This window comes from Mchenga conophoros, linkage group LG23 (assembly GCF_057382185.1).
Source record: "Mchenga conophoros isolate Kocher_MC1m ecotype Shallow Benthic linkage group LG23, M_conophoros_male_GT1.1, whole genome shotgun sequence".
NCBI lineage: Eukaryota > Metazoa > Chordata > Actinopteri > Cichliformes > Cichlidae > Mchenga > Mchenga conophoros.
In genome coordinates this window covers 42,239,817-42,264,774 of record NC_140547.1, presented here as the reverse complement: position 1 = coordinate 42,264,774, position 24,958 = coordinate 42,239,817, and the positions used below count along the sequence as shown (strand labels likewise).

The 24,958-nt window shown below is 41.0% G+C and overlaps 1 protein-coding gene across 5 annotated transcripts; it reads right to left on the bottom strand.

Annotated features, from left to right (window-relative positions):
* Window positions 1–32: 32 nt before the first annotated feature.
* On the bottom strand, window positions 33–20,966 carry LOC146547908 (ATP-dependent RNA helicase DDX3X-like). Of its 5 annotated transcripts, none has more exons than XM_085264801.1 (20): window positions 20,625–20,966; window positions 18,945–18,996; window positions 18,395–18,442; window positions 17,633–17,692; window positions 16,745–16,945; window positions 16,493–16,595; window positions 16,165–16,284; window positions 15,549–15,648; window positions 15,328–15,463; window positions 15,145–15,242; window positions 14,290–14,388; window positions 14,037–14,197; window positions 13,804–13,948; window positions 13,420–13,564; window positions 12,755–12,805; window positions 11,517–11,698; window positions 11,263–11,380; window positions 10,969–11,122; window positions 10,709–10,836; window positions 33–8,428 (listed from the first exon to the last, which is right to left on the bottom strand). In XM_085264801.1, exons 1-20 carry the CDS (start codon window positions 20,667–20,669, stop codon window positions 8,349–8,351), a joined length of 2,226 nt encoding a protein of 741 aa, XP_085120927.1. In that variant the 5' UTR covers window positions 20,670–20,966; the 3' UTR covers window positions 33–8,348. The 5 variants fall into 5 exon arrangements, with proteins under 5 accessions (XP_085120927.1, XP_085120928.1, XP_085120929.1 ...); XM_085264802.1 differs by having other exon boundaries at window positions 17,633–17,689; XM_085264803.1 differs by lacking the exon at window positions 12,755–12,805.
* Between the last annotated feature and the right edge of the window lie 3,992 nt (window positions 20,967–24,958).

Below are 24,958 nucleotides of genomic sequence, written 5' to 3'. Positions count from 1 at the left end.
ACACGTACACAAACAAAAGCCAAAACCACTGATTACATCTGCAAATCCAAACCTTTATTTGTGGTAAAATCAGAATATTTGCACAGTTTTGTTTTCTTCGTGCAGTGCTCTTCGTGCACATCTGCTAAACTAATACATAAGCAAATACTAACTACCAGGCTGGTGCAGCTGCCCGTCCACACTATGGGGTCTGGCCATTCAGTAATGACGACAGCACTGGGCTTCATTTCAGTTCGCTCGCTAAGAGAACAGCAATCGTTCCTAAATGCACCTCAGCATCTGAATTTCAGATCACTTTAACAAACTGAACTTGAAATAAAGCCACAAAGTGTTTTGTTTTTGTGTGTCTTTCACGACACCCTGACAAAAAATACAATTACTTTGTTGCAAAATGTAGTTTGTGCATACAAAAGGCTGTAAAGTAATGGTTCACCTACGTCTGATATGCGTCAGTGATTGCTGAGGCTACAGTCTTTGGACAAATCAATCAGTCCCTGTGTAACTACAGTGGGTCTGTGCTTAGAGGAGCACCAGTACAAATGTCCATTATATTACTGTCTCTCCTGCAGGTCAGATAAATACTGATCAGCTGCAAGAAGGGGAAAAAATAATAAATAAATCCCCATTTCTGATTGGCCAGAAACACCCCTGTGACAGCTCTAACAACGCCTGAAAAGATGCAAACCACAACAACGGAGCAATAGAACCACAGTTAAGTCTGTGTTATGAAGACTTTAAAGATCGCCACTTGTTTTTGCCAGACATTCACAACAAGGGTATTAACGAGAAGGAAAAGTGTAAAGAGTCAACAAAGAAAAGGAAAAATAAAACGACTTGGAGAAAATCTGGACACTTTTTTTTGTACTGCATGTTTTTGTCGTTTTTTACAAAATGGTCTTTGATCGTTAACTTGTTATTTTTTAATCCAAACCTTGGCATTTACGGTGGTATTTTCTCAATTTGTTTGCCGATTAAAAATGGCTGTTTATGGTTGATTATTATTGGCAATGAAGCCTGTCGCATAAACAGGTTTGCGGATGTGATACTGAGTCCAATGTGACTTTAAAGGTAACCAGTGGAGGCTGTTTCTCGTAACGTGTCGCCATCACATCGGCTGCAATCAACAATCTGTGGTACACCTCGAACCTTCATGTTACACCACATGCACATCTTTACACATTAACAGAAGACCTGAAGTTGGAGGTTTCAGCTGGGAGAAGAGTACTGTAGTGCTGGAAAACACTGGTGTTGAGCTTTACGCAGGGATACACAAGATACTGTGGCATCTTTAAACTGTAATTGGCAGAACTGACTGGACTATTTAGTTGAAATCGGAATTTTCAGGAATGACAGCATGAATACTGCCAAAAATAAAATCATAGGCATTGCGTAGATTCAGCAGATTTTAGGCCACATAGATTGATGGCTAGCGCTAAAACGTAGGGTAAGTGCTAGTGTGCTAAAAATCTATAAACCAAGGGGCAAAAGTAATACAGGATGAAAACAACAAATGATAATGAAGGTTATTTTTTGAGTTATTTAGGTTTAGACTAAGTTGTGGACTGCTGATGCTAGCACGTCACAGCCATGTTGCTAGCATGGCCGATAACCAGGAAGCACTGCGAGTACCTCCACCCCCAGAGAACCCCCGGCTTTCTGAGGTTTTTAAACAAGCTGATCATAGAAGGTATAAAACAGATTCATTTTTCTGACTCAATAGCTACGTCCAAGACAGAAGTGCCTAAAACCTGCATTCTATCTGAAGACCACCAGATGGCGATAGCTGTGCTTGCTAAAAGAACGCTTTCCTGCTGAGTTATGGGCTCAGTCACTCATTCAGTTTTTAATGGGTTTTTTTAAGCCTATTTTGTAAATCTTGGTCATAATATGCTTCCAAAAGGATTATCTATGGTACACCTAATGGTAATCATTCACAAATTTTTAGCCAATGAGCAAGCAGTCTCAGTCATCTGTTTTTTTGTTTGTTTCTTTTTAAATCAAGATGGTAAAAGTGAAGATGCCAATATTAAGACTTCAAAGTGGGACTTGAGGATCAGATATATGGGCCAGATTTGCCTGATAAAATTCAGTTTCATTCTTACAAGTTAAATAAAAAAAAATGTAAGGAAGAACCGTGGCTGCAAAAACCACCCAGTTAAAAAAAGAAAAGATGTGCACACAGGATAGGAGCAAGGTTTTAGGGTGTTTTTGTTTTTTGTTTTTTTTTTTTTTTAAATGGTCTTACACAAAATATATGCATCTGTATTTATGAAATGCAGGTGATTTTTGAAAATTACAACCACTGTTGAAACCCAGCCTTGCTATGGTGAGACGCTGACGGAGAAACGCTCCCCCACGTCGCATCTTTAACATTAAAAAGCTCACACTACCCCAGAAAAATAGAAATTTTTCACTCATACCAATGACATTCAACATTCAAGTGCCAGTGTTTTTGTTTACTGTCTTTTGGTCAAGTCACTTTGTAAAATATCAGCTTTTGTATTAGGCATAGAAAAATAAATATTTCTCAAAAATGCTTGATAAATTACACAAACTTGCAGTGAAAGTAGACTCAAGAACTCTGTGTGCAAACAGCTGAATCCTACCTTTGCTGTTAACTAGAACTCCACCTGGTCCCCAAAAAAAAAAAAAAAAAAAAAACAATTAAAAATTTAAAAAAAATTAAAAACAAAAATTCTCAAAGAACCTTTGTGCACACACACACACACACACTTCTTATTTAACATCTCTACACTGTCTTCACACTCACTCTCAGTCGTACCTCTTTAGGATTAAAGGACGTGTGCTACAGAAGACTTTTGTTGAAGTCTTTTGTGTAAAACTCAGTGGTCTTTCTATAACGGAGGGGGCCCTGCAGGCCGCAGCAATGGAAGCATAGCACCATTAATTGTTCTCTGACCATCAGTGCTGTCTGTATCACAGGTAAGTTTGCTATCAGCTCCATTAGGGCTGGGTATCACCCTTCATTTAAGGCATCAGAAGGTTTTGGGAAACAAAAAAACAAAAAGAACTAAAGTGCTGGATCAGTTTTGCAGGAAGTAAACAAAGCATTTTCTGCATGACACAAACTTTTGTGTTTTTTCTTAAACTTTGTTTACTGCTGAAAGTGTGTGAGATAGTTAAGGTACATGCAGTGACACTAGCAAGACACTGATGATCAGTTAGCATGTAACAGTAGCACTGTTTACCATGTTACATGAGCATGCTACCAAGGTAGATTTGCTAATTAGCAGATGAAGAGTTTTGCGGTATTTTGCCAAAAAAATGAAGTCTTTCAGAATTCGTAATTGTGAGGACCAACGCGGTAGATAAAGTGCCTGATCTACATTCCTATCCATAATGCCCTGCTGCTCATATTTTCTCAAAAACGTAACATTAGCGGCACAAAACTGCAACATGTCCAAGTTTTAGCACCGGGAATCAGCTGTCAGTCAGTAAAAAATGTGCCTGAATTGTTCCGAGTCAAAAGCATTTACATAAAGTTTTAATTTTTTTTATCCCCGCATCATACCAGCATCTGACCGAGCAAACATTCCTACACTTACATAAAATAATCAAAAATTTTGCAATAGTTTGAAATACCCAGCCCTAACCAACAAATTTCAGTCTTTAGTGATTCAGCCACTTCAAAAGGCACCGTTCACATGTAAAACTCTGGGCTATTTCACATGTGCCAGTTTGTACTCGAGCAGAAAACTCGTGCAGAGAATCGTGGCGACCACACAGCGAAAGCAAGCCACAAGTTACTGAACTCTATTGCACTTGGGGTAAAAGTTCAGAGGGTTTTTTTTCCCCCCTCCACGCAGGAATTTGGGGGCACAGTGGTATTTAAGTGTTGCTCTAACACAGCTCAATGGTAAATACAACTGACAGGTAAAACCAGCCTGCCCTAGAAAAACACTGAAATACATTGCATATTTATGAACAACACTATTTGACACGATTGATCTACAAAGCAAGAGGTAAACTGAATTTTTACTCTCACAAGTCACACTGCATTTAAAAAGGTTCACCGGTTCCTTCATTTTTTTAAATTTTTTTTCTAAAACAGATTCTCAATGTGCCGCCAAGCGCTTGTCAGAAGGCACAGCAACATCTACGCAACCACATCCACTCAATGGATTCGCCTGCGACGCCGCATGCCTGCAGCATTGGTAACAAAACAAATGGGACTACATTAAGCTTATGGTCAGCAGAACCCACTGATTCAAGTAAGAAATGCTTTCACACAGGGAAAATCAGTCAGCAGTATCCGACTGCCAGTTCAGTCAGTAAAGTTCCTCCTACAGAGTTTTAAAGGTTGAAGCTGATTTTATAACAATGCCAGCAAGACAGCTATTTAATTAAACCTCTAGGTGTGAAAGTGCAACTTAAAGACTTCTGTTTGTGTGTGAAGGGAGTTCTGTGATTGTCATTAGCAACTTGCTGTCCTGTTTCCTGCTTTTTCATTCCTTCAATGCTTTGCAACAGCTCTTACAAGAAGTCTGCAGGAGAAAGTAAAATGTTTCATGACCTCAAGAAGAAAGCTGATCAGTAAACAGGTGCTTTAAGAAAAAAGAGAGAAAAAAAAATCATCTATTGGGACACCTCTGACAGTTCTGGTCAACATTTGAATCACCGATTCAACCGCCGCTCATAGTCATTAAGCCCGTGTTAGACTGCAGTCTCAAACTTAGTGACAGCTGCGACAGTAACTGTTTATCTGACCCGCGCTGGAACAGCAGCTGAAAAGAAAACTCAAATTTCCTGTTTTTGGTTCGTTTGTAAATGCATAAAAAGGGACAGGTGGACATCGAGGAGTACAGCTGAATTCTATCATTCCACAGCCGTCCTTGAATGCAGCATTGTTCCTGGCCCCTCATTTTGAGTCAGACCAGGCTTAGTGAGATATCGTACAGTTATATTTGACTGGTGTCTTTTAGCACCAGAAAAGCTTCTGGAAAAATCTACTTTGTATATTTAGTAAATGAACAGCCAACTGCTTTAACCCCTTCAAACTCTTAAGGAAAAAAAATGCTGTTAAACAAAGTTTCCCCAACGTCCCCCTCAAATGTAACCCGAGGGAAAGGGAGCTTAAGACTGATTAGAAGAGGCAAAAAATCAAAAGCAGGAAAAAACAAACAAACTATGATATAAAATAAATAACTGCAACATAATTAAAGCCTGCTTTAGAATTGGATTCATCTGCTTGGCATTTGAAACTTCTTGACCAAAAAACAACAACACTTGAATATGTTTTACAGTCTTGGTCCTGCTTTGTCAGAGTCAGTGGGCAGTTTGAGGGTTAATCCACCTGGTGCGCATTAATTTGGGTGAATTTATTTCTATACAGACGTGTGTATTCTCTTGAAAGAATACAAGCTTTTGTCTTCGAACTTTAGTCAGCGGTGTTCAAACTGCCCACTGTGCTAAGCTCACCAGACCCGTCTTGGTCTAGTGTTGAGTGATCAAGTGTGACTCTCATGCACACCAAGTGTTGTTTAACTTCACATTCTTTTTCTGTGGAGATTCCTCTCTGTTGAAACTATTTACATTTAATCTGAGTTCTACATGTAAACATAACTAAATTAATCCACCCCCACACTGGAGTAACAGAGCTTTTTTTTGGCTCTTAATAGGCCCAGTTTGGGGGGGTGGGAGTAGGAGGAGGATTGGATTTCTACCACTGAACCATCCAAATGTTCAGCGGAGATCCCTTTTCAAGTTCAATCAGGGACGAAACATGGACATCCTGGGTCAACAGGCCCCTTGAAGCCTGGTTGCAAAGCAGAGCCAAGTAGGGATAACCAAGGATTTAAATGCATGCGATCGGTTCTGTGCAGCAACTTTTCCACAAGCACAATTTACCCTGACAGTTTCTCACTGTGCTGAGCCGAGTTGGGTTTCGCATTCGACAATCGCGGCGGGACGCTGTCATCGTTTATTAATGTGCAGCACGTGCTGGGACGTGTCGTGCATGCAGAAGGTGAATACGTTGTAATAGCTGCCAAGACTGCCAGTCCAGATAGCAAACTACTCTGGAGAGTGGACGTGCATCAGTGCGAAGAAGTAGGAGTGCGGCCCATCTGGGAGCTCTGTGGGCTGGGTGGTAAGTGTTTTGAAAGCAATCATATGCTGCCAGTGTACGGCTGTTGTGCGCGTTGGCCGAAATCTAGTTTTGTAAACATTTCATCGAGGAAGTGACTTCAACACTGAGAAACACTATCTGCTGACTGAAAGCAGTAGTAAGAGGAGGAATTGGACCGAGACGCGATCTTGCGCTTGATTACAGTTGCACACGTGGCTAAAACGTGCTGTAGATACGATGCATTGCATTCCTTGGGAAGCCCCAAGCTGTCTCTGCAGTGAAATTAATTCGTAAGGATGATCCAGTTCTTCACTTTTAACGCCCGACTTCAACAGAGCTTAAAAGACCTAACAGAATAAACTGGAATGACTACTTTTAGAGAAGACTCTTCATGCAACTCTCCAGGATAGAGTGAGCGAGAAAATTTGGACCTCTTTTTAGTTTGCGTATTTCCCCCCCTCAAGAGAAAGCTTCTCCCAAAACAAGGGTTTCAATGTTTGTGGTTAAAAGCAGCGGTAGATTCCCAAGAGCATGATGGCACTAAGAGTCAGCTGAACGGCCGCAGACACAATCTGGGAACTGTTTTCAGCAGCAGCCATGTAGTGTTTTCTAAGCAAAGGTGTTTCAAACTGTGTAGCGGTTACAGTAATTTAATGTGACTCGAGTGGCACCAGACTTTGGCTTTTTTTTTTTTTTTTTTTAATTACAGCAAGCTATGAGGAATTTGACATTTACGGCTACATATCTGGATAATAAGAGGGGGAGGAGCAACATAACGTGACTGCTGCTGGCCCTGTTAGTGGCACACAGTGACCCAACAATTAGTGACAAGATGGCTTTGAGAAACCAAACTGCAAGCTCAAAGCTGAGCTATAGATGTGACACAAGTGTCAATGAGTAGGACTCGGGTTCCCAAAAGCATACAGCCACTGTGGTCGGCCCTGCTCGTCGGCTCTTTGACTTTAACAGTACGATTAATGTTATTTTTGACCCATTTTATATTTACTCATCCAGAGTGAGTAAAGTAATCCACAAATATGCTTACAGTGGTTATATGCTTTGGGGAATTAGCTCAGTCTCTAATAGACAGATAAGGAAATGCTTTGAGTTTCCTCATCGTAGTTTTAGTTTAGTTTTTTTTTGCCAAGGTTTGATTTAGTTCAAGCCTAGTTTGCTTCCTTCCAAATAAAAATAAAGAAAACATATTTAAACCAACAAATGACACTGAATACACACTTTTAGTCACCGTGGGCCAATACTTGTGGACAGTTAACGTATTACGGCAATAAAAACAATGGAAATAAGAGACAAAGTTTAAATTCTTAAAGGCACAGTACAGAAACAAATGATTCTCCATAAACACTTATCTTAAAATTAAACAACAAACCAAAAAAAAATGCTATTTGCAGTAACAACCATAAGTCCTAAGACTGTCTGCTATCCTCACTGCTAATGGCCGACAGCGCCATTTCAGTTTGTCCAGCCACTCGTCTCTTTGTTAGACATCTGTGTCAGACCTCGATAAAGTTTCATGTTTTAAAAAAGGTGAAAAAAAGAAAAGATTTTGTTTCTGTGGCCTCCAATACGTGAAGGCCAGTATTTTTGAATTTATACGCAGACATGTTTTGCTTTTATGCCCTGCCTATAGCTATATTTTAGAAAAGTTTTTGGCCAGCGATTTACAACATGGCCGTGCGTTAAATACAAAGATGACATGAGGTCACGCGGGGAGTGTAAATGCAGACGAAAACACAGTGAAATCAAACTCAAATATAAGGTGGGGGGAAATAAAGAAAGGATTTCCCCCTCTTTGAAGAAGCCCACACGCTGAAATCTCAGGGAATTAAACACCCAGGTCTTTTTACCAGCACACACGTGTCACAGAGGGAAAATGGTCTTAAGGTGGCTGCTAGCTGGAAGCTAACAAGTAAGCCTGTGTCCAGTGTTTAAAAAGTAAACAACTAAAATTCAACAATCTCTTCATAATGTGGTCTTTTTCAAGAGGAGAAAAGCTAATTTACCAAAACAAAAAAGGTGGACATAGAAAGCACAAGAAAACTTCCAACGACTTAAAAGACATGAAGGATGGGGATGGAAGCTACATAAATGAGCATAAATAGTTTAATAACATGCATGGGGGTTTCTTGGGGTTAATGGTGGTAACAAGACAGATGGGATGCAGACGTCGATGTGGAGAAAGAATGGAGGATGAGTGAGAAGAGGAAAGAGGGATGAGCGAGGGAGGGAGGGATGGAGAAACCTAGTTGCCCCACCAGTCAACTTGAGAGTGTGAGTAGTTTCCTCCGTAGCCATCGCTGGTGTAGAAGTTGCTGAAGCCGCCTGAGAAGACAAAGGGAAGAGAAAAGAAAGCCTTCTTAATCAAGTAAAACTTTTGTAGCATTTCATCGCCCAAGTATCAGAAATTAGTGTTTCCAGGCAAAACAAATCTCTATAATGCAGGTCTGGTGTAAAACATTTATCCTGAATGTGCAGTTCTGTAAAACAATAATTCGCACTGAATATATTCAGTATATATTCGCCATCAAAATATATTAAAAGTACAACAATATATGGCAAACTCAAGTGCTCTTCTTTTATTTCTCTCTATACAAGCTCTCAGAAAACGGGAAAAAAGTATCCCGGGGGGCCTAGTAAAAAGTAACACAATGAACATCATGTGACTACAATCATGTGCACAATAATCACCCTACATCAGGGGTCTCAAACTCAAATGAGCCGCGGGCCACTTCTGGCACCATCATCTTATTGGAGGGCCACTTTAGTGTCCAAATAGTACAAAAAAAAAACCAAACAACAAGTGTTTTGCTTGTTTTATTTAATTCCAAATATTGTGTAACAAGACAAAATTGTAAACATGAACGCAATTTTTTTTCCTCACTCTCAACTATCTGAAGCCTTTCAGTTTCAGTTGTCATATGCAAGTTAGCACAAGGTCAACATTGCAATGAGATGTATTTGAGGAGCAGAAGACAGTCACTCAGCAGTGTAGTACAGTAGTTTCATTGAACTACCAAATAAACAGCTGGCAGCACTTTTGCTACAATTTTGTTTGTATTTAACAAAATAAAAATGCAGACATAAGCGTACACATTAGTTTTTGACTGCAAGTGAAAATTGTTTTCTTTCCAAATAATTCTCTCACTGAACTAACACAGCCCCGCAACATGTTTGCACTCTCTTGTTACCTCGGCCAGGTCCGCGGCTCCGAACCGCGGTAAGGAGACCTCTGGCTAATACTTTGGGTTCCGGCTCGTAGCCGGGAACTAGCGTTACTGTCTGGGTCAACTTTGCTAGCGAGAGACAGAGAGAGGCATTGAAAGGCTGCTCCAGCAGAACTTTATTGTTTCGGAGGAAAAAACGAACACAGCGTACAGTCGAGTCTTAATAGCGTACTTACAACTGGGCTCGTCAGGCACTCTTTTTGGCTGTAGTGGTTATTTTTATATTTACATGCTTCCAGCTCCCGTTTCTGCTCGGTAGCACCTTGTACTTTTCTACTTTCCTTTTTCTCCCTCCCTCACGCTCACACAGAGAAAAGCGGGAGGGGCGGTCCCACACATTCTCCCTGCAGCACGGACTACACCGCCCGTGAGGCTACAGTCTTAACCCTTTAAAGCCAGTTGGAGCGGGCATGCTCCGTTTTGCGTAGCTATTTTTAAATCCCAGTAGCACTGAAACCACGTAAGCTTGCCCTCGGTCACAGTTTCCTTCCACATAAAGCTTTGCAAAAACTGCATAAAAAGCACTTGCAGCAACAAAAACATAATATTCCAGAAACACGCTTTGCCGATCCGATCAGCTGTTTGTAACACTTCCTACGTCCATCAGCGCGAACTATCGCATGTTCCCCATGACCTGCCCGAAACCGGAAGTGAAGTCATTTTGCAGAAATGTAGTTTTTCACCATCAGGGCCTTATGAGCCTATACTTGTGTTTTTAAAAGTTATGTTTGACTTTATGACTTTCTGTGTCGTTTCTGGGATGCTTAGGACTCATATTGCACTGCTGGAAATAGTTTATTTTGATGCATATGCTGTTTTTTTGCAAATTTGCATTATAATATTTATTTTTGTTTTTCCTGCATTATATAAAAATTGGTGTATTTCAAAAATAAAACTATGAAGACACTTAAAATAAATTTCCTGTGGTGGGAAACTATTTTGTGCAACTTTTTTGTATTTACAGTTTTGAAGGATGAGCCTCTTAAATTTCTCTAACTAGAAATATATGTTAAAAAAACAAAAACGATTTTCAATTTTTTTGTAGTTTATTGCATTTTTTGCAATTTATGTAATTACTATGCACTTAATGCAGATATATTATTTAAATTTGGGCTATAATGGTTGTATTGATGTATATCAACTTGAAATGCTCCCAAAAATGGCTTCACAGCATGTAAAAATATAATATAAGCTCTGGCGGACTTGGTTCTATGCTAGGTCTTAAAGGGTTAAAGGGCCATGCCTGTAACACTCTGCCGTCGTGTTAAATCATTTTTGGTAAAATAATTTCTTTCTTCACATCAATATGCGGGCCGCGAGTTTGAGACCCCTGCCTTACATTAATGAATAAGTTTCTATCCAAAGATCAGAGCCTCACCTCCTCCAAAGGCACGGTTTCCTCCATGTCCTGCCTGGCTGCGTCCTCCTCCACGTCCTCCAAACCCTCCGGCGTTGACTCCTGCAGCAGTCTGACGATAATCTCGTGCTCCAAACCCGCCAGAGAACCTGTGGGATAAAAGAAAAATAAATAAATCAGTGTTTAGGGATTCTGATTAGACCAGCAAATGTTTTAATACTTATAACAAAAACAAACATTTGCAAGTTAAAGACAGAATCTGTGTGTGTGTGTGTGTGTACCTCTTAGAGCGCCCTCTATTACTACTCTTGTGCTGGTGTTCATAGGCCAGGCTCTCGAGCCATGAGGGAACTTCCTGTTTGGCCTCTACTAGGATGTCCAGGAGGTCTTTAGTGATGTTCCCATTTTTGTCATTGAAGAATGATGTTGCCAGCCCTACAGGAAACAGAAAAAAACCCCAAAAAACACTTAAAAACAGGAGACATTTTTTGAAGCAATATAAGTAAGAGCAGTAAATGGGGTTCATCCTAAATCAAGAGGATGCTTCCCTTAAATCACATTACTTTTAGCCTTACCCAGGTTTCCTACTCGTCCCGTACGTCCAATACGGTGGACGTACTCCTCTATGTCGCTTGGCAGGTCAAAGTTAATAACATGTTTCACGTTGGAGATGTCCAAACCCCGAGCTGCTACCTGAGATCACAAAAACAGGAGCAGATACTTTAAAAACTCACACCTTCAGTTTTATGTCGATTGTGGTTGTCAGTTAACAGAAAGGTTCCTCTTGTGGTTCACCGTAACGTGCACCCAACAGGATGTTTTTACTGACCGCTGTAGCCACCAGGATGGGACATTTTCCTGATCTGAACTGGTTCAGGGCCTCCTCTCGATCTCTCTGGGAACGGTCACCATGGATACTGGTGCAGGCGTAGCCTTCCCGATATAGGAAGTCCTCCAAGGCGTCTGCACCTTTCTTGGTCTCCACAAAAACCAGGGTCAATGAGTCCTTACCTGGTCAACCAAGAGGGGAAACACTGGGTGTTAATGCTACAAAGAATAAAACAACTGTAGGGCTGCACTGTGTTTGGACTAAATAAAGACTGAGTTTAATAATCCTGCGCCACTATGACTCTGGCTTTATGTAGCAGACATACTGGACCAAATTGTGGAACAAACAAATAATGAAGTTACAGTCATGCTGGAATTATATAGAATTTAAGTGCACGAGCAATTATGAGAACCAAGCACATAAATTAAAATCCATCCCTGATGGCCTAACCTGCTAAACTGAACTTTAAGCTTCTCAGTCCACTACATGAGATTGATTTGCCTTCTAGCCAATGGGATCAGTTAGCATCTAAATGAATCATACAATTTTACGTGTGAACGGTTTTCTGCTGCCATGCACACATAAATCAACGCCCTTGATTGTATATGAAATCCTCCATAGCACATCAGTTAGTGGGTTTGTTGCAGCAGCCCTGTATACAGATCATATGTTTACATGTATATACGTGTGTCAGTCCATGGGGTGACTAACATGCAGGTTTCAGGGTTAAATCTACCAGCATTACTTTACAGCAGATGTTGTTATATGAGCAGAACAGTGCAACAGGCAGCAGGAGGTGCAGTGTGGGTAAAATGACCAGCAGCAATGTGTTTTCATGCAGATTTCACTAGAGGCACTGATGGAAAGATTCTGGTCACTGTATTCTTCCCGCATCAACATCATCAATTGACCTACACTTATATCAAAAGTTAGATACACGGCAACACACGAACACAACATGACCAGACTCTCTCCATGAAAGCTATGGGTTTGACCTAAAGACATCACAGCAACATACTTTAAAGATGACACAAAAACAACCTTAAGCTATAAAATCAAACAGGCATGTTTAATTTCACATGAGAGGACCTGACGTGTGAAATGGGACACAGAACCTAAATAAACATAATAAACAGGAGATTCTCCATCCACGAAAAAAAAGAACAGAACAGTAAAGTCGAGCAAAATTATTTAAAATATGAAATGACAGATAAAAGTTTCCTGTTTGAGGATCTTACCAGGTTTCTCTATGTTGTCTCCAGTACTGTCCTGTACCTCACTTGGGATGGCTTGGGATAAAACCACAAACCACTGACATGTAAACTCCAGTTTGAAAGCAATGCTTGTGTGTCTGATATTGCTGATTTAACAGAGGTTTAAAATGTTGCCATATAATCACTAACAAAACAATAAGGTTGTTTTCCCAGCCACAAACAATTAAAAATCCTCTTTTTTTTTTTAGTTCAGTCTGAAGAAGAAGATATTTTGTAATAAAAATAGACCACTGCCATCTGGAGGCAAATATAATCCAGGAAACACAATGTTTCTTGCCAACTACCACAAATATAGAAAGAGCATCTTTTAAATTAGAGGTTTTAAACCTTTTTCAGGGCAGCCTAGAGGTATACATCTTCCTAATTTCACACACAAACATATCTAAGTGAAATTTTCACTGAAAGACAAAGGGTGCTGATGGACATTACACTGTGCTAAGCATGGGGAACACAGTAATGTATTGGTTGAGATGTGAGGATGACAATATGATGATGACCATAAGACAGGGGAAATAAAATCGCACTGTGTGTGTGTGGTTCGAGATAATTGCAGATAAGTCTACTCAGGCTGCAATCAGTATTTATGTTATGTGTTGGGACATGTGGCAGTTGAGCTGAGATCGGCTCACCTGTAGCGCTTAGCAGGTCCAAGAGGAAAGACCGCTTATCACTCTCTTCCACCCACACCACTTTCTGCGTGATGTTCTCCGAGGTGGAACCCACTCTGCCCACCGCCAGGAAGATGTAATCCTCCAGGAAATCCCGAGCTAAGATCTGCAGGATGAGCAAAATATGTGCTTAACACAACTGTTTTGCACCGTCTGACTAAACAGATGGAAAATTTTACATCTTTAAAATGAAGCACTGATCACCATGTGAATGCTTGCTGCACTTTTCTTTATTAGTAACGGGCGGATTAAAACAAAAAACAAAAGAAAAAAGAAGAAGAAGAAGAGGAAGAAGAAGAAAAGTTCCAATTTCTATCACAATTACTGCAGATAATGAAGATATACCTGGATTTCTTTGGGAAACGTAGCGCTGAACATCATAGTTTGTCGGATGCCTTTAGGAGGCATGGTGTCCTGTTCGACGATGCGCCGTATCTGTGGTTCAAAGCCCATGTCCAGCATACGGTCAGCCTCATCTAGGACCAGGTAGCTAAAGGAAACAGAAGAAAAGAGTTTGAAATTTGGAAAAAATGAAACAGACATTTACCCATCACTCACTCCTCGCGTTTAGGTCTTACTTGCAGTAGTCCAGTCCGATCTTCCCTCTCTCCATCATGTCCACGAGTCTTCCTGGAGTGGCCACCAGCAGGTGACAGCCTCTCTCCAGGTCTCTGATCTGCTGGCCAATGTCTGCTCCTCCATACACAACACAGGGACGCACTCTGGAGCGGTAGGAAAACTAACAGGAAAATACAATGTATTAACAATTACACACAAATTTAAAAATCACATCATTAAATAAAATTATTACACACTAATGTGTTTAAATACCTTCCTTGCTTCATCATATATCTGCAGTGCCAGTTCTCTGGTGGGAGCCAGCACCAGGGAGATGGGGTACTGCTTGCGACGGCCATACTTTCCATTCTCCTGCAAAGCAGCAATGACACAACATTTAAGTCTCACAGCAACAAACGTGATTGAGAACAGAACATGTGGCAAACCTATCAGGGACTAGTATGACTCCTGAGAGCAAAAATCCCCTAAAGGCTTCACAATGTAAATTAGGGGAGAACTCGTGTAACAGGAATTACCAGACAATTATCAGAGACGTGGCACTCAAATAATTCCAGATTTAAAGTTCATGGAATAATTCAACAACAGTGAAGTTAGCCGAATAAAAACTTCCAGAGGAAAGAAAGACAAGCTTTAAAATCAGACTTACCTGCTGATAATTTTCTTTCTCAATAACAGCTTAAATTAAATTAGACAAAATAACTCCCTAAATAGGTGCCAGGTGTCATATCGAGATGGCTGCTGACAGGTAGGACTTGAGTCTTAAAGGGTTTTGCTTTTCTTTAACTGCTGCTTGTTTTGCCTCTTCTTTGATGGTCTAGTATACTACTGGTATCAAAAAAGATCAACTTAAGCAGGTCTGCTTGTTTGTTGCAGTGACTGAAACTCGTGCTCACCGTTTGTGGTAGCATATGAACAATACCCATTCATTTGTAGAAGTGTGCACGTGCCTGAAATTAATGCTTTTATTTTTAATCTGGAGGATATGCTTTAATTAAATTACTTTACCATGAAATCCCCCACAGCACCTGAACCATTTGTTTTGCCCCTTTCAAAGCCATGATGAAATTAGCTGTTTTTAACTAGATAATATTGATTTTTCTCTTTTACCTGTCCTGATGCTTTAGCTGCGTTAAGGGCCTCTCCTGGTCCATCAGTGTAGATCTGGCTGAGGACTGGCAAGAGGAATGCTGCCGTTTTCCCAGAGCCTGAAACACACAAGGACAGCCTCATCCATTTCTGCTGTTCCTCTCATCGACCCAATTCCAATATTTTGTTATGTTTGTGCACTACCTGTCTGTGCGCAGGCCATGAGGTCTCTCTTCGATTTAATAATAGGAATGGCGTATTTCTGGACAGGAGTGGGTCTGGTGTAGCGACTCAGAGCAATGTTACCCATGATAATCTCACCCATGTCCACGTCTTGGAACTGAGATCACAAACAGAAACGTGTACAGAAAGAGCAAAGAAAAGCAACAGTGCAGCTGGTATCTGATACAATGTGAGTAACTCACACTCTCGATGTGCTGAGGGCAGTTCTGTCCCGTGGCCTCAACAGGAATGTCATCGTATTTCTCAAAGTTAATCCCAGTGTTACTGCCAGAGAACAATTCACTACGGAGAGAGCAGCAAAGGTTAGTCGAATGCTCTGGAACTTTATTGCTCAGAGTAACTGCAGCAATTTCTTGGGATAATTTATCTGAATGACGAATTTTAAAAGAATAAAAACCTAGCATTATTTTTACTGGGGCTGGTCAGCCATTTGAATTTATCATGTGTCAGGTAAGGGAAATGCTGCAGAACCATAACAAAGTTAAAGATGCTTCCATATTGACATCAGACTAGAAACCTGCAAATAAGTTAAGAACAAATGTCATTAAGATGACAACTGGAAATAACAAAACGTCAAAGAATTTGCTTTCACCTTCCTGTGTTTTACTCTGTTACACAAGAACCAATGAAATCCCAACAATATGACTCACAGTCTAATAGTGAAATTACACTAGTCTAATAATCTAATTCTGTGGACTAATTTTTAACTTTTGCAAAGTTTACCTGAAATTTCCTGATCTTACAATAAATTAGAAAGTAGACTACACCTCCCACAGCGGCTCAAAAGCACAGACTCACTGTTCAAGGCGTTCGTTGCGAGGGGTTGGTTTGGACCAGTCTCCGTCATCTCTGGATTCCTCCACCCAGCGGCTGTTTCCTCCTCCTCCTCCTCCATTACCAAATCCTCCATGCTCAAACCTGAACACAGCACGCACACATTAATGATGAATAATGAGGCAACTTTTTCCAAATTATAGAACCACAGCTCTCCACTTAACATTTTTTGGGTAATAATAAACCATTTTAAGGGTTCACAAGAGGGTCGTTTTTTAGCTTTTATAGTAAACATGGGAATTTTCTGTTGACGCTGAACATAAGCTCTCAACACTGTATGTGATCCACTCACCTTCCTCGGCTAGCGTTGCCTCTGTCATTGAAGAAAGCAGACTTTCCACGGTTATTGCCAAAACTGCTATAGGCGTCCTTGGCAGTGTTCCAGCCACCTGCGTCTAAAAGGAGAACACCACAAAACTATCAGGTTTCGACAGCTAGCAGACGCATCCAGTCATTCATGTAGTGGAGAGGCAGGTAAATGAGCACATACTGGATGCACGAGCTAAGTAAAAGAAATGTTGGAAGCACTAAAACTGAATCGCACCTTTATTTTCATACCCAGCAAAGCCCATTGGCTGTGCTGGGTTAATGGGGTTGAAGGCTCCACCCCTGTTGTTGCGGTAACCACCTCCAACGCCACCTCTTCCCCGCTCCATGCGAGGCGGGCCACGGTTAAATGAGTTGCCCGTCATGCGATTGTCGTGGTAGCCGTTGACAAAGTTGTTGCGCGTGCCGTCCCAGCCGTCTGCAGAGAGGAAACAGTGCACAAAATAATTAATAAATACCATCACACCTGCAGGAACATCGTCTTCATGACCATCACTGCTGTTATTGGTGGAGCGCTGGCAATACATGCTATATGGGCAAAAGTATTTGGCTACACCTCTTACATCTTTTCAATTCAAGTGTTTTCAGTCCCATTGTCACGGGTGTAAAACTCGTAAAGTCGCCAACGCTTTGCTGACTCAGCAAACCTCCTCTAGCATTAACATCAGCACAAAAACTGCGCTGGGAGCGTCATGGTATGATCAACAGCTTCTGTAGGTGTAATGTGTGGGTGGCCCAGTATTTTGTCCATATAGTGTTGTTTCAGCATACCAATAAAACACCAGCGATTATATTTTAGCCCTTTTGACATCTATCAAATTAATTTTTAATGAAAAATGTACTTTTGTGAAAAGGTAGGAAATTAGATGCATCAGGTCAAAATGATTAAACAAACCAACTCAAAGAAGCACTTTCAGATGCTTCTGCTGCTGCTTCCGATATGCAGCCGCACTTAAATGTTAAGGCATTCACTATGAACTCATCAATAAGTCAATTTACAAAAAACAACAACAACTCTAAAATCAATATAAAAAAAAAAAAGACCAATTCCCCAACTTCTGCACAACTCTATCCAAGAAAATCAGAAGTTCAGAGAGGAACTTACAGTTGGCTGCAGGCGCGATGGTGTAACCACCCTGTCGCCCAGCAGCAAAGGCATTTCCTGCTGGATTAGGAGATGAAATTCCAGTTGTAACTCATGGTTAAAAACAGATGCTGATATAATAGAGATACTTTGTAGAGTTACAAGTGTGGGGTCTTTTAGAATACTATGTCTTCCTCACTATTCCAAAAATCAACCATAGGTGGTAATAACGTTAAAAAAAAAAAAAACAGAGCATAGAGGAAGGAGATCGACTGCTAATCATAGAGAAATAAAGATGGACAGAGCTGAAAATTGTGTCTGAAAAGCAAAACCAGACCTGAAGTGCTTTAAACTTGCACTCTTTTTATTTGCCATATAGGGAAAACCTGACATCAGCTCCCACTCTGTGACCTCACTAAAACATTCCCTGCTTCAGGTCACAATCAACACAACTTAAAGGCCATCTTGTAAATTTTATTTGTTTCAAGAGTCACAAAGGAGCATTATCCAGGGTACGCTCGTTGCTACTTGGCAATCACAAATCATTAGCCAATGAGAGTGCACTTTCGCAGTTCGACCTGCCCTTCGCACATCACATCAAATATCACGATGTCGATGGATTTCACTAATCAATCAGTGAAAACACGGAAATTCAGCTATGAAAGCTGAAAATGAAAATGATTTATTTGGTAGGAATCAGTGATGGGAGTTCCCAGTGGCCTAAAAATAAACACAATTCAGATTTTTCTTTATAGGAAACAAGGTTAAGTGGATCCTACTCACCATTTTTGGGAGCATCTTTGTTCCTTAAATGTGGAGGTATGTATCGCCCTGCAAAAGAGACAGACAGCCAAGAATCAGTCAGCGCTTACGTCACACTGCATTTATAATCAAATCTAACTAACCATTTCAAGGTTGAGCCACAAATTATGACTGCAATGACAAAAGATTATTAAACTATAATGTAAAGAAAAACTTAAAGGTGACATGCAAATATTCATTTTCACATGGTTGCAACTAAATGTCACTGTATTAAAAACAGATGTTCTGCACTTAAATAAAAATAGATCATGTAACTGAAAAGTCACCGTGTTTAATGAATAATAAAAGATTTAAAGACAAAATTTCTTCAAAACCTTTGCATCATCCAAAGACATGCATATTTTAAGTTAACAGAAAAATCTGCTTTCAGTATCACCACACAGCACCAGGGATGCATTTACACTGTACCACATGCAGACATACAGCAGTCACTTTTTTTTTTTTTTTTAAACCTGTTTGTTTTTATCATGACAAAATGAAAAATTCTAACAAAAACACAAAGGCTGCTTACTGCTATTGCCGCCACCTTGTCCGTCTGCAGCGCTCAAGTCTAGGACAGCGAGCTAGAGGGGGGAAAAAACAAAACACAAAAACAGAAAACGACTCACTGACCCACTTCAAGCAACCTAAAACTTTAAGTTACATTTTAACAAAATGAATTATCAAAGCTATTACTGCCCATGTCTTACATTAACTGGTCGCATTACAAGTTGATTTTTCTCCATCATAGACACAAACACAGAGTAGCATTTCTGTAGTAATCTCCCTATTGGTTCTCAGCTGTCTAGGTTTTCAGTAGCTAATGCTACAAGACAGCTCAGTGTCACTGGTATATGTATCCACCATCACCAACCCCAAGTCAATATTTTTCCTCTCAAATACCGTTGGTTCCCTGTTTCTTTCTGTAGTTTTCCATTACACCCAAGCAACATTTAGTCCCATAAATTAAGAATGCCTGTAAAACCAAATAAGTGGAAACTAGTCTTTAGATTGTTAGGCAGGCTGTGTTTGAGGCCACAGACCACTTATCCTTAAGAGTAGGTGACACAGAGAGCTGCTGCCTACCTTTTAAAAAAAACGTTTCTGTATAATAAGGAGTGTGAAAATTTTTCTTGCATGGACTGGTTTGAGTACTCAGATTTGACATGAAAAAAGAAAACTAGAAGTCATTTTTATTTTTGTATTCTGCAGCAGACTTAAAAAACAAACAAAAAAAGAGCGAGGGAAAGGGAGACAGAGATGTGAGCTCCAGCGTGCTGAATTCCTATCATGATGATGTCAGCAAACTGCACCCAGCCACAGCTGGTCTGGGATACTGAGATGCGATGCTGGTGCGTCAAATCTCACTGCTGTCCAGGGAACAACTTTGTATTTAATGCTTTCATTACCAAAAATCTAACTGTGTTGGGGGGTGGCGGCGGTGACATTCAGCTTAAGCCAACTAAACTCATGAGGATGTATAAGTCGCTGAAATAGGGGCCTAGGTTGCGCATCACACTCCTTCTTAGACATTTTTCCCCAATAGGGGCTCTCCAAAATATCAACCGAGTACATGCAGTACTTTTCTGTTACCATCCAGCCAGACACAGATAGACTACGTTGCTGGTGACGCAGAAGAAATGACCATCTCTTAGCGGGACGCAGTCAACATAAAAACATGGAAGTCTGGAAAATGCTGCGTATCATCTAAAAGCCGGGGAGGGCGACAGTCACGCCGCATTGTTTGTGTAGCAAGCAGACCCGCAGGTTCCAGCCACATTGACCTCCATTTTATTATTATATCGAGCTGCAAGACAAGCGCAGTGGACGTAACAGTTGAGGGGTGCGTTTCATGTGTTCATATGAGGGGGCCAGAGGAACCACTCGTGCGTCATTTCGCATTTAGCTCTTCGTTTTAAAGAACACCGATCAGTCTAGCAGCAAAACACGGATGTTTTATTTCTAGAATGCAATTCAATAAAGGCATTCTTGGTCAGGTTGTAGAGGGGCCAAAACATTTTTCATGTCGTATGCTCCGCAGCCACCGTCAGACGTGTGCGCGAACAAAAGCAGCGCACCCGACGTTAAGCTAGCACAATAGCATACTGTTAGCAGACCCAGGCTAGCCGGCAAGCTAATGTTTACCACTGCCGTTTTTTTTACATTACTTCTAAAGCGAACATTTAAGACATATAAAAGAAACACAGCTTACCTGCTGTTCTAGACCGTGGGCATTTTCGACGGCCACATGACTCATAACTATAGAATATGGAGGAAAAATGATGCCGTTGAAAAGGGGACCTCTTTGTTTGCCGGGTTTTGATGTTGTTATTATTTCTCCTTTGCGTCTCGCCCGTTTCTGTGGTTATGTAAAATGACAGCTATTTCATCTCCTTAATGGTTTCAGATAACTTTTTAAAACGATATTACTGAATTTCAAGTGGCAATAAAGTCCCGTATTTTCAGCTTCAAGGTTGATACTTCAAGCAAACACAGCTGTTGTCTGTTTGCTCTTTAGCTGAAGCTGAGACGAAGCCACCACGAAGCGCGTGAAGGGAACGCGAACAATGTGAACGCAATTATCCGGTGACGCCAAAATAAAAGGTTAAAAAAAAAACCAAACTAGGTATAATTTTATATCTATATCAAATTTTAGGCCATAATAATAATAATAACAATAATAACGTATACTATCATACTATTAATGTTTTGTGTTCTTAAACTTGTTCTTAAACTTAAGAAAGACGATAAGAGGCTTACATCCCCTTAATCTGAAATGTCCCTATTTCCGGACTGCTAGTAATACTAGCAAACTTGGCAGACGCCTCTCGAATGTTATTAATCTAGAAATCGCGAGATTTTAGTAGTAGGTTGTCGCGATATCGCCGTTACACAAATATTCTAGCGGAGAATTAAGTAGATTTTCAGTTGCTTTTTTTCACTTGCTTTCAAAATCTTGGCACTCACATAAAACAAATATGATAATGCTTTTATCACACATCTTGCATTAGGTTGTGCCACACAATGTTTAAATTGCAATTTGTAATGTGGTCTGAGGCATTTGTGCAAGTTTCCCGACTGAAAAGCAATCAAGTCTGACAGAGGTCAGAGTGTACAATGCGCACATAATATAAATAAAAATGCATGTATATATATATATATATATATATATATATATATGTATATATATATATATATATATATATATATATATATATATATATAAATAAAACACCCAGCACGCCCCTGCGGGCGGTTTATCCTTCAAGCTCGGGTCCTCTACCAGAGGCCTGGGAGCTTGAGGGTCCTGCGCAGTATCTTAGCTGTTCCCAGGACTGCGCTCTTCTGGACAGAGATCTCCGATGTTATTCCCGGGATCTGCTGGAGCCACTCGCCTAGCTTGGGAGTCACCGCACCTAGTGCTCCGATTACCACGGGGACCACCATTACCTTCACCCTCCACATCCTCTCGAGCTCTTCTCTGAGCCCTTGGTATTTCTCCAGCTTCTCGTGTTCCTTCTTCCTGATATTGCTGTCATTCGGAACCGCTACATCGATCACTACAGCCGTCTTCTTCTGTTTGTCTACCACCACTATGTCCGGTTGGTTAGCCACCACCATTTTGTCCGTCTGTATCTGGAAGTCCCACAGGATCTTAGCTCGGTCATTCTCCACCACCCTTGGGGGCATCTCCCATTTTGACCTCGGGACTTCCAGGTTATACTCGGCACAGATGTTCCTGTACACTATGCCGGCCACTTGGTTATGGCGTTCCATGTATGCCTTGCCTGCTAGCATCTTGCACCCTGCTGTTATGTGCTGGATTGTCTCTGGGGCATCTTTACACAGCCTGCACCTGGGGTCTTGCCTGGTGTGATAGACCCCAGCCTCTATGGATCTTGTACTCAGAGCTTGTTCTTGTGTTGCCATGATTAGTGCCTCTGTGCTGTCTTTCAGTCCAGCTTTGTCCAGCCACTGGTAGGATTTCTGGATATCAGCCACCTCCTCTATCTGCCGGTGGTACATACCGTGCAGGGGCCTGTCCTTCCATGATGGTTCCTCGTCTCCCTCCTCTTTCTTGGGTTTCTGCTGCCTATTCACTGAGCACTCAGTCAGTTGGGGCCATCTTCCCAATGTATTCTTGGATGTTCGTTGTCTCATCCTGGACTGTGGTGCTGACACTCACCAGTCCCCGGTCCCCTTCCTTCCGCTTAGCGTACAGCCTCAGGGTGCTGGACTTGGGGTGAAACCCTCCATGCATGGTAAGGAGCTTTCTTGTCTTTATGTCAGTGGCTTCTATCTCCTCCTTTGGCCAGCCTATTACCCCAGCAGGGTACCTGATCATGGGCAGGGCGTACGTGTTGATGGCCCGGATCTTGTTCTTACCATTCAGCTGACTCCTCAGGACTTGCCTGACCCTCTGCAGGTACTTGGTGGTTGCAGCCTTTCTAGCGGCCTCTTCATGGTTCCCATTTGCCTGCGGGATCCCCAGGTACTTGTAACTGTCCTCTCTGTCTGCAATGTTGCCTTCTGGTAGTTCAATCCCCTCAGTTCTGACTACCTTCCCTCTCTTTGATACCATCCGACTACACTTCTCCAGTCCGAACGACATTCCAATGTCATTGCTGTATAGCCTGGTAGTGTGGATCAGTGAATCGATGTCTCGTTCACTCTTGGCATACAGCTTGATGTCATCCATGTACAGGAGGTGGCTGACAACTGCTCCGTTCCGTAGTCGGTATCCGTAGCCAGTCTTGTTAATGATCTCACTGAGGGGGTTCAGGCCTATGCAGAACAGCAGTGTTCTGCATATATATATATATATATATATACACACACATTTAAATATATATAAATGACTCTTGTAAGTCATTGATTCATGCATTTCTAGCATTTTTAGCATCCTATCATATTTTTCTGTTTTTACTGTTTTCTCTAATTCACGACCCTTGCTCTTCTGCTTCTGTAACAACTGAAGCAGGGCTAATAAAGCAAATATATACATATGTCTGTAGGCCAAAATGAAAAAAACAAACAAACAAATATATCAAGAAATGCCTATTTAATTCCATTTTATTTATATTGTGCCAAATTACAGCAACAGTTGCCTCAAGGCGCTTTATATTTTAATGTAAAGACCCTATATATAATACAAAGAAGACAGAGAAAACTCCAACAGTCATATGACCCCCTATGAGCAAAAGATTTGATGACAGTGGGAAGAGAAAGACGTTCTTTTAACAGGAAGAAATCTCCAGCAGAGCCAGGCTTAGGGAGGGGCGGCCATCTGCCACAACCGCTTGGAGTGAGGGAGGGAGGGAGAAACATGAGTAGGACAAAAGTTATAAAATAAAAAGCATTGAATTGTACATAACCTACACTCCCATTTAGGATCTTTGTCATGTCTGAACTGCACGTAGCTTTTATTATCTGCCTAGCTGTTTTGTTTAGTTAAAGTTTCATTTGTTGTTTAACCTACTTTAGCGTGACTCTGCTAATGTTATTTGTTGTCTAATAATGTAATAGGATTTCTGCCAGAGAGAAATATTGCATTATAGAGAGTGACAGCATGGTATGAAAGATTTCCTGTCTCTGTTGTTGTGGCAGCAGGGCCGAATCAGTCTGTCAGAGAAAATCCCTGTCTGCCAACAAGTGCTGCAGAGGGAGTTCAGGATTATCCATGATGGATAACTGTTTGTTCAGTGACATTCTCTGCAGCGCTCCTTCCAAAGTGTCCAGTTTGCAGACAGCTTTCATAATCAGTTTATTCCGTCTGGTAGTATGCTATACAAAGTATGCTGTGCTCGCCACAACTGAATGATATGAAATCAGTCTTCAATCTATCATTTTGCTGTACACATTAACGCATCTCTGCTTCCTCAGGAAATAGATGCTACTCAACCTCTTTTTGTGCTTAGCCTCTGTGCTGCTCTTCCAGTTCACCCTGTTGTCGACATAAAAGCCCAGGTACTCTTGTCGTGTGTCCCTCCTCTTCTTTCTGAAGTCGATCACCGTTTATCTGGTCTTATTCACATTTAGAAGCAAATTATACATTTCTCAAAACTCACTCTTTATTCCTCCTGCCCATCACCTTTGCATCTATCTGCTGCAGATTTGAGTATTTCTGTATGTGCCATGACTCCAAGTAGTACTGAATCAGGAATGAAGACAGCACAGTCCCCTTTGAGCTCCCGTACGGCACATCAGACAGACCACCTTCCAGTCTCGGATACTACAGCCCACTTGTCAGGCATTCAGCAACCCATGACCTATTGGATGTGTTACTGACATATCCTCATCAGTGTCCATTCTGGCACACTGATGTGGTAATTCATTGTACTATAACCTTCATTTCTCTAGTGAAAGCATTGTTTTCATTCAGCTTTATCAGCTCTCTATTTTGTGTTGTATTTTCTTCTCTTAATTTCTAATAAATGTGAGTCACTTTAAATAGACTCCATCAGGATCAATAGCACTGATTCTGGAGGAGCATCTGTGTAAAGCATCCCGTATATATCCCTGATTTAGTGTGCAACTTCTGGAATC

Excerpts from the sequence above, each read along its gene's own strand:
- LOC146547908 (XM_085264801.1), bottom strand. The coding sequence starts at position 20,669 with ATGAGTCATGTGGCCGTCGAAAATGCCCACGGTCTAGAACAGCAG. Across the intron at positions 17,693-18,394 it reads CAAAGATGCTCCCAAAAATG|CAGGAAATGCCTTTGCTGCT; the intron begins GTGAGTAGGATC and ends CTCCTAATCCAG. Across the intron at positions 16,946-17,632 it reads CATCGCGCCTGCAGCCAACT|ACGGCTGGGACGGCACGCGC; the intron begins GTAAGTTCCTCT and ends TCCTCTCTGCAG.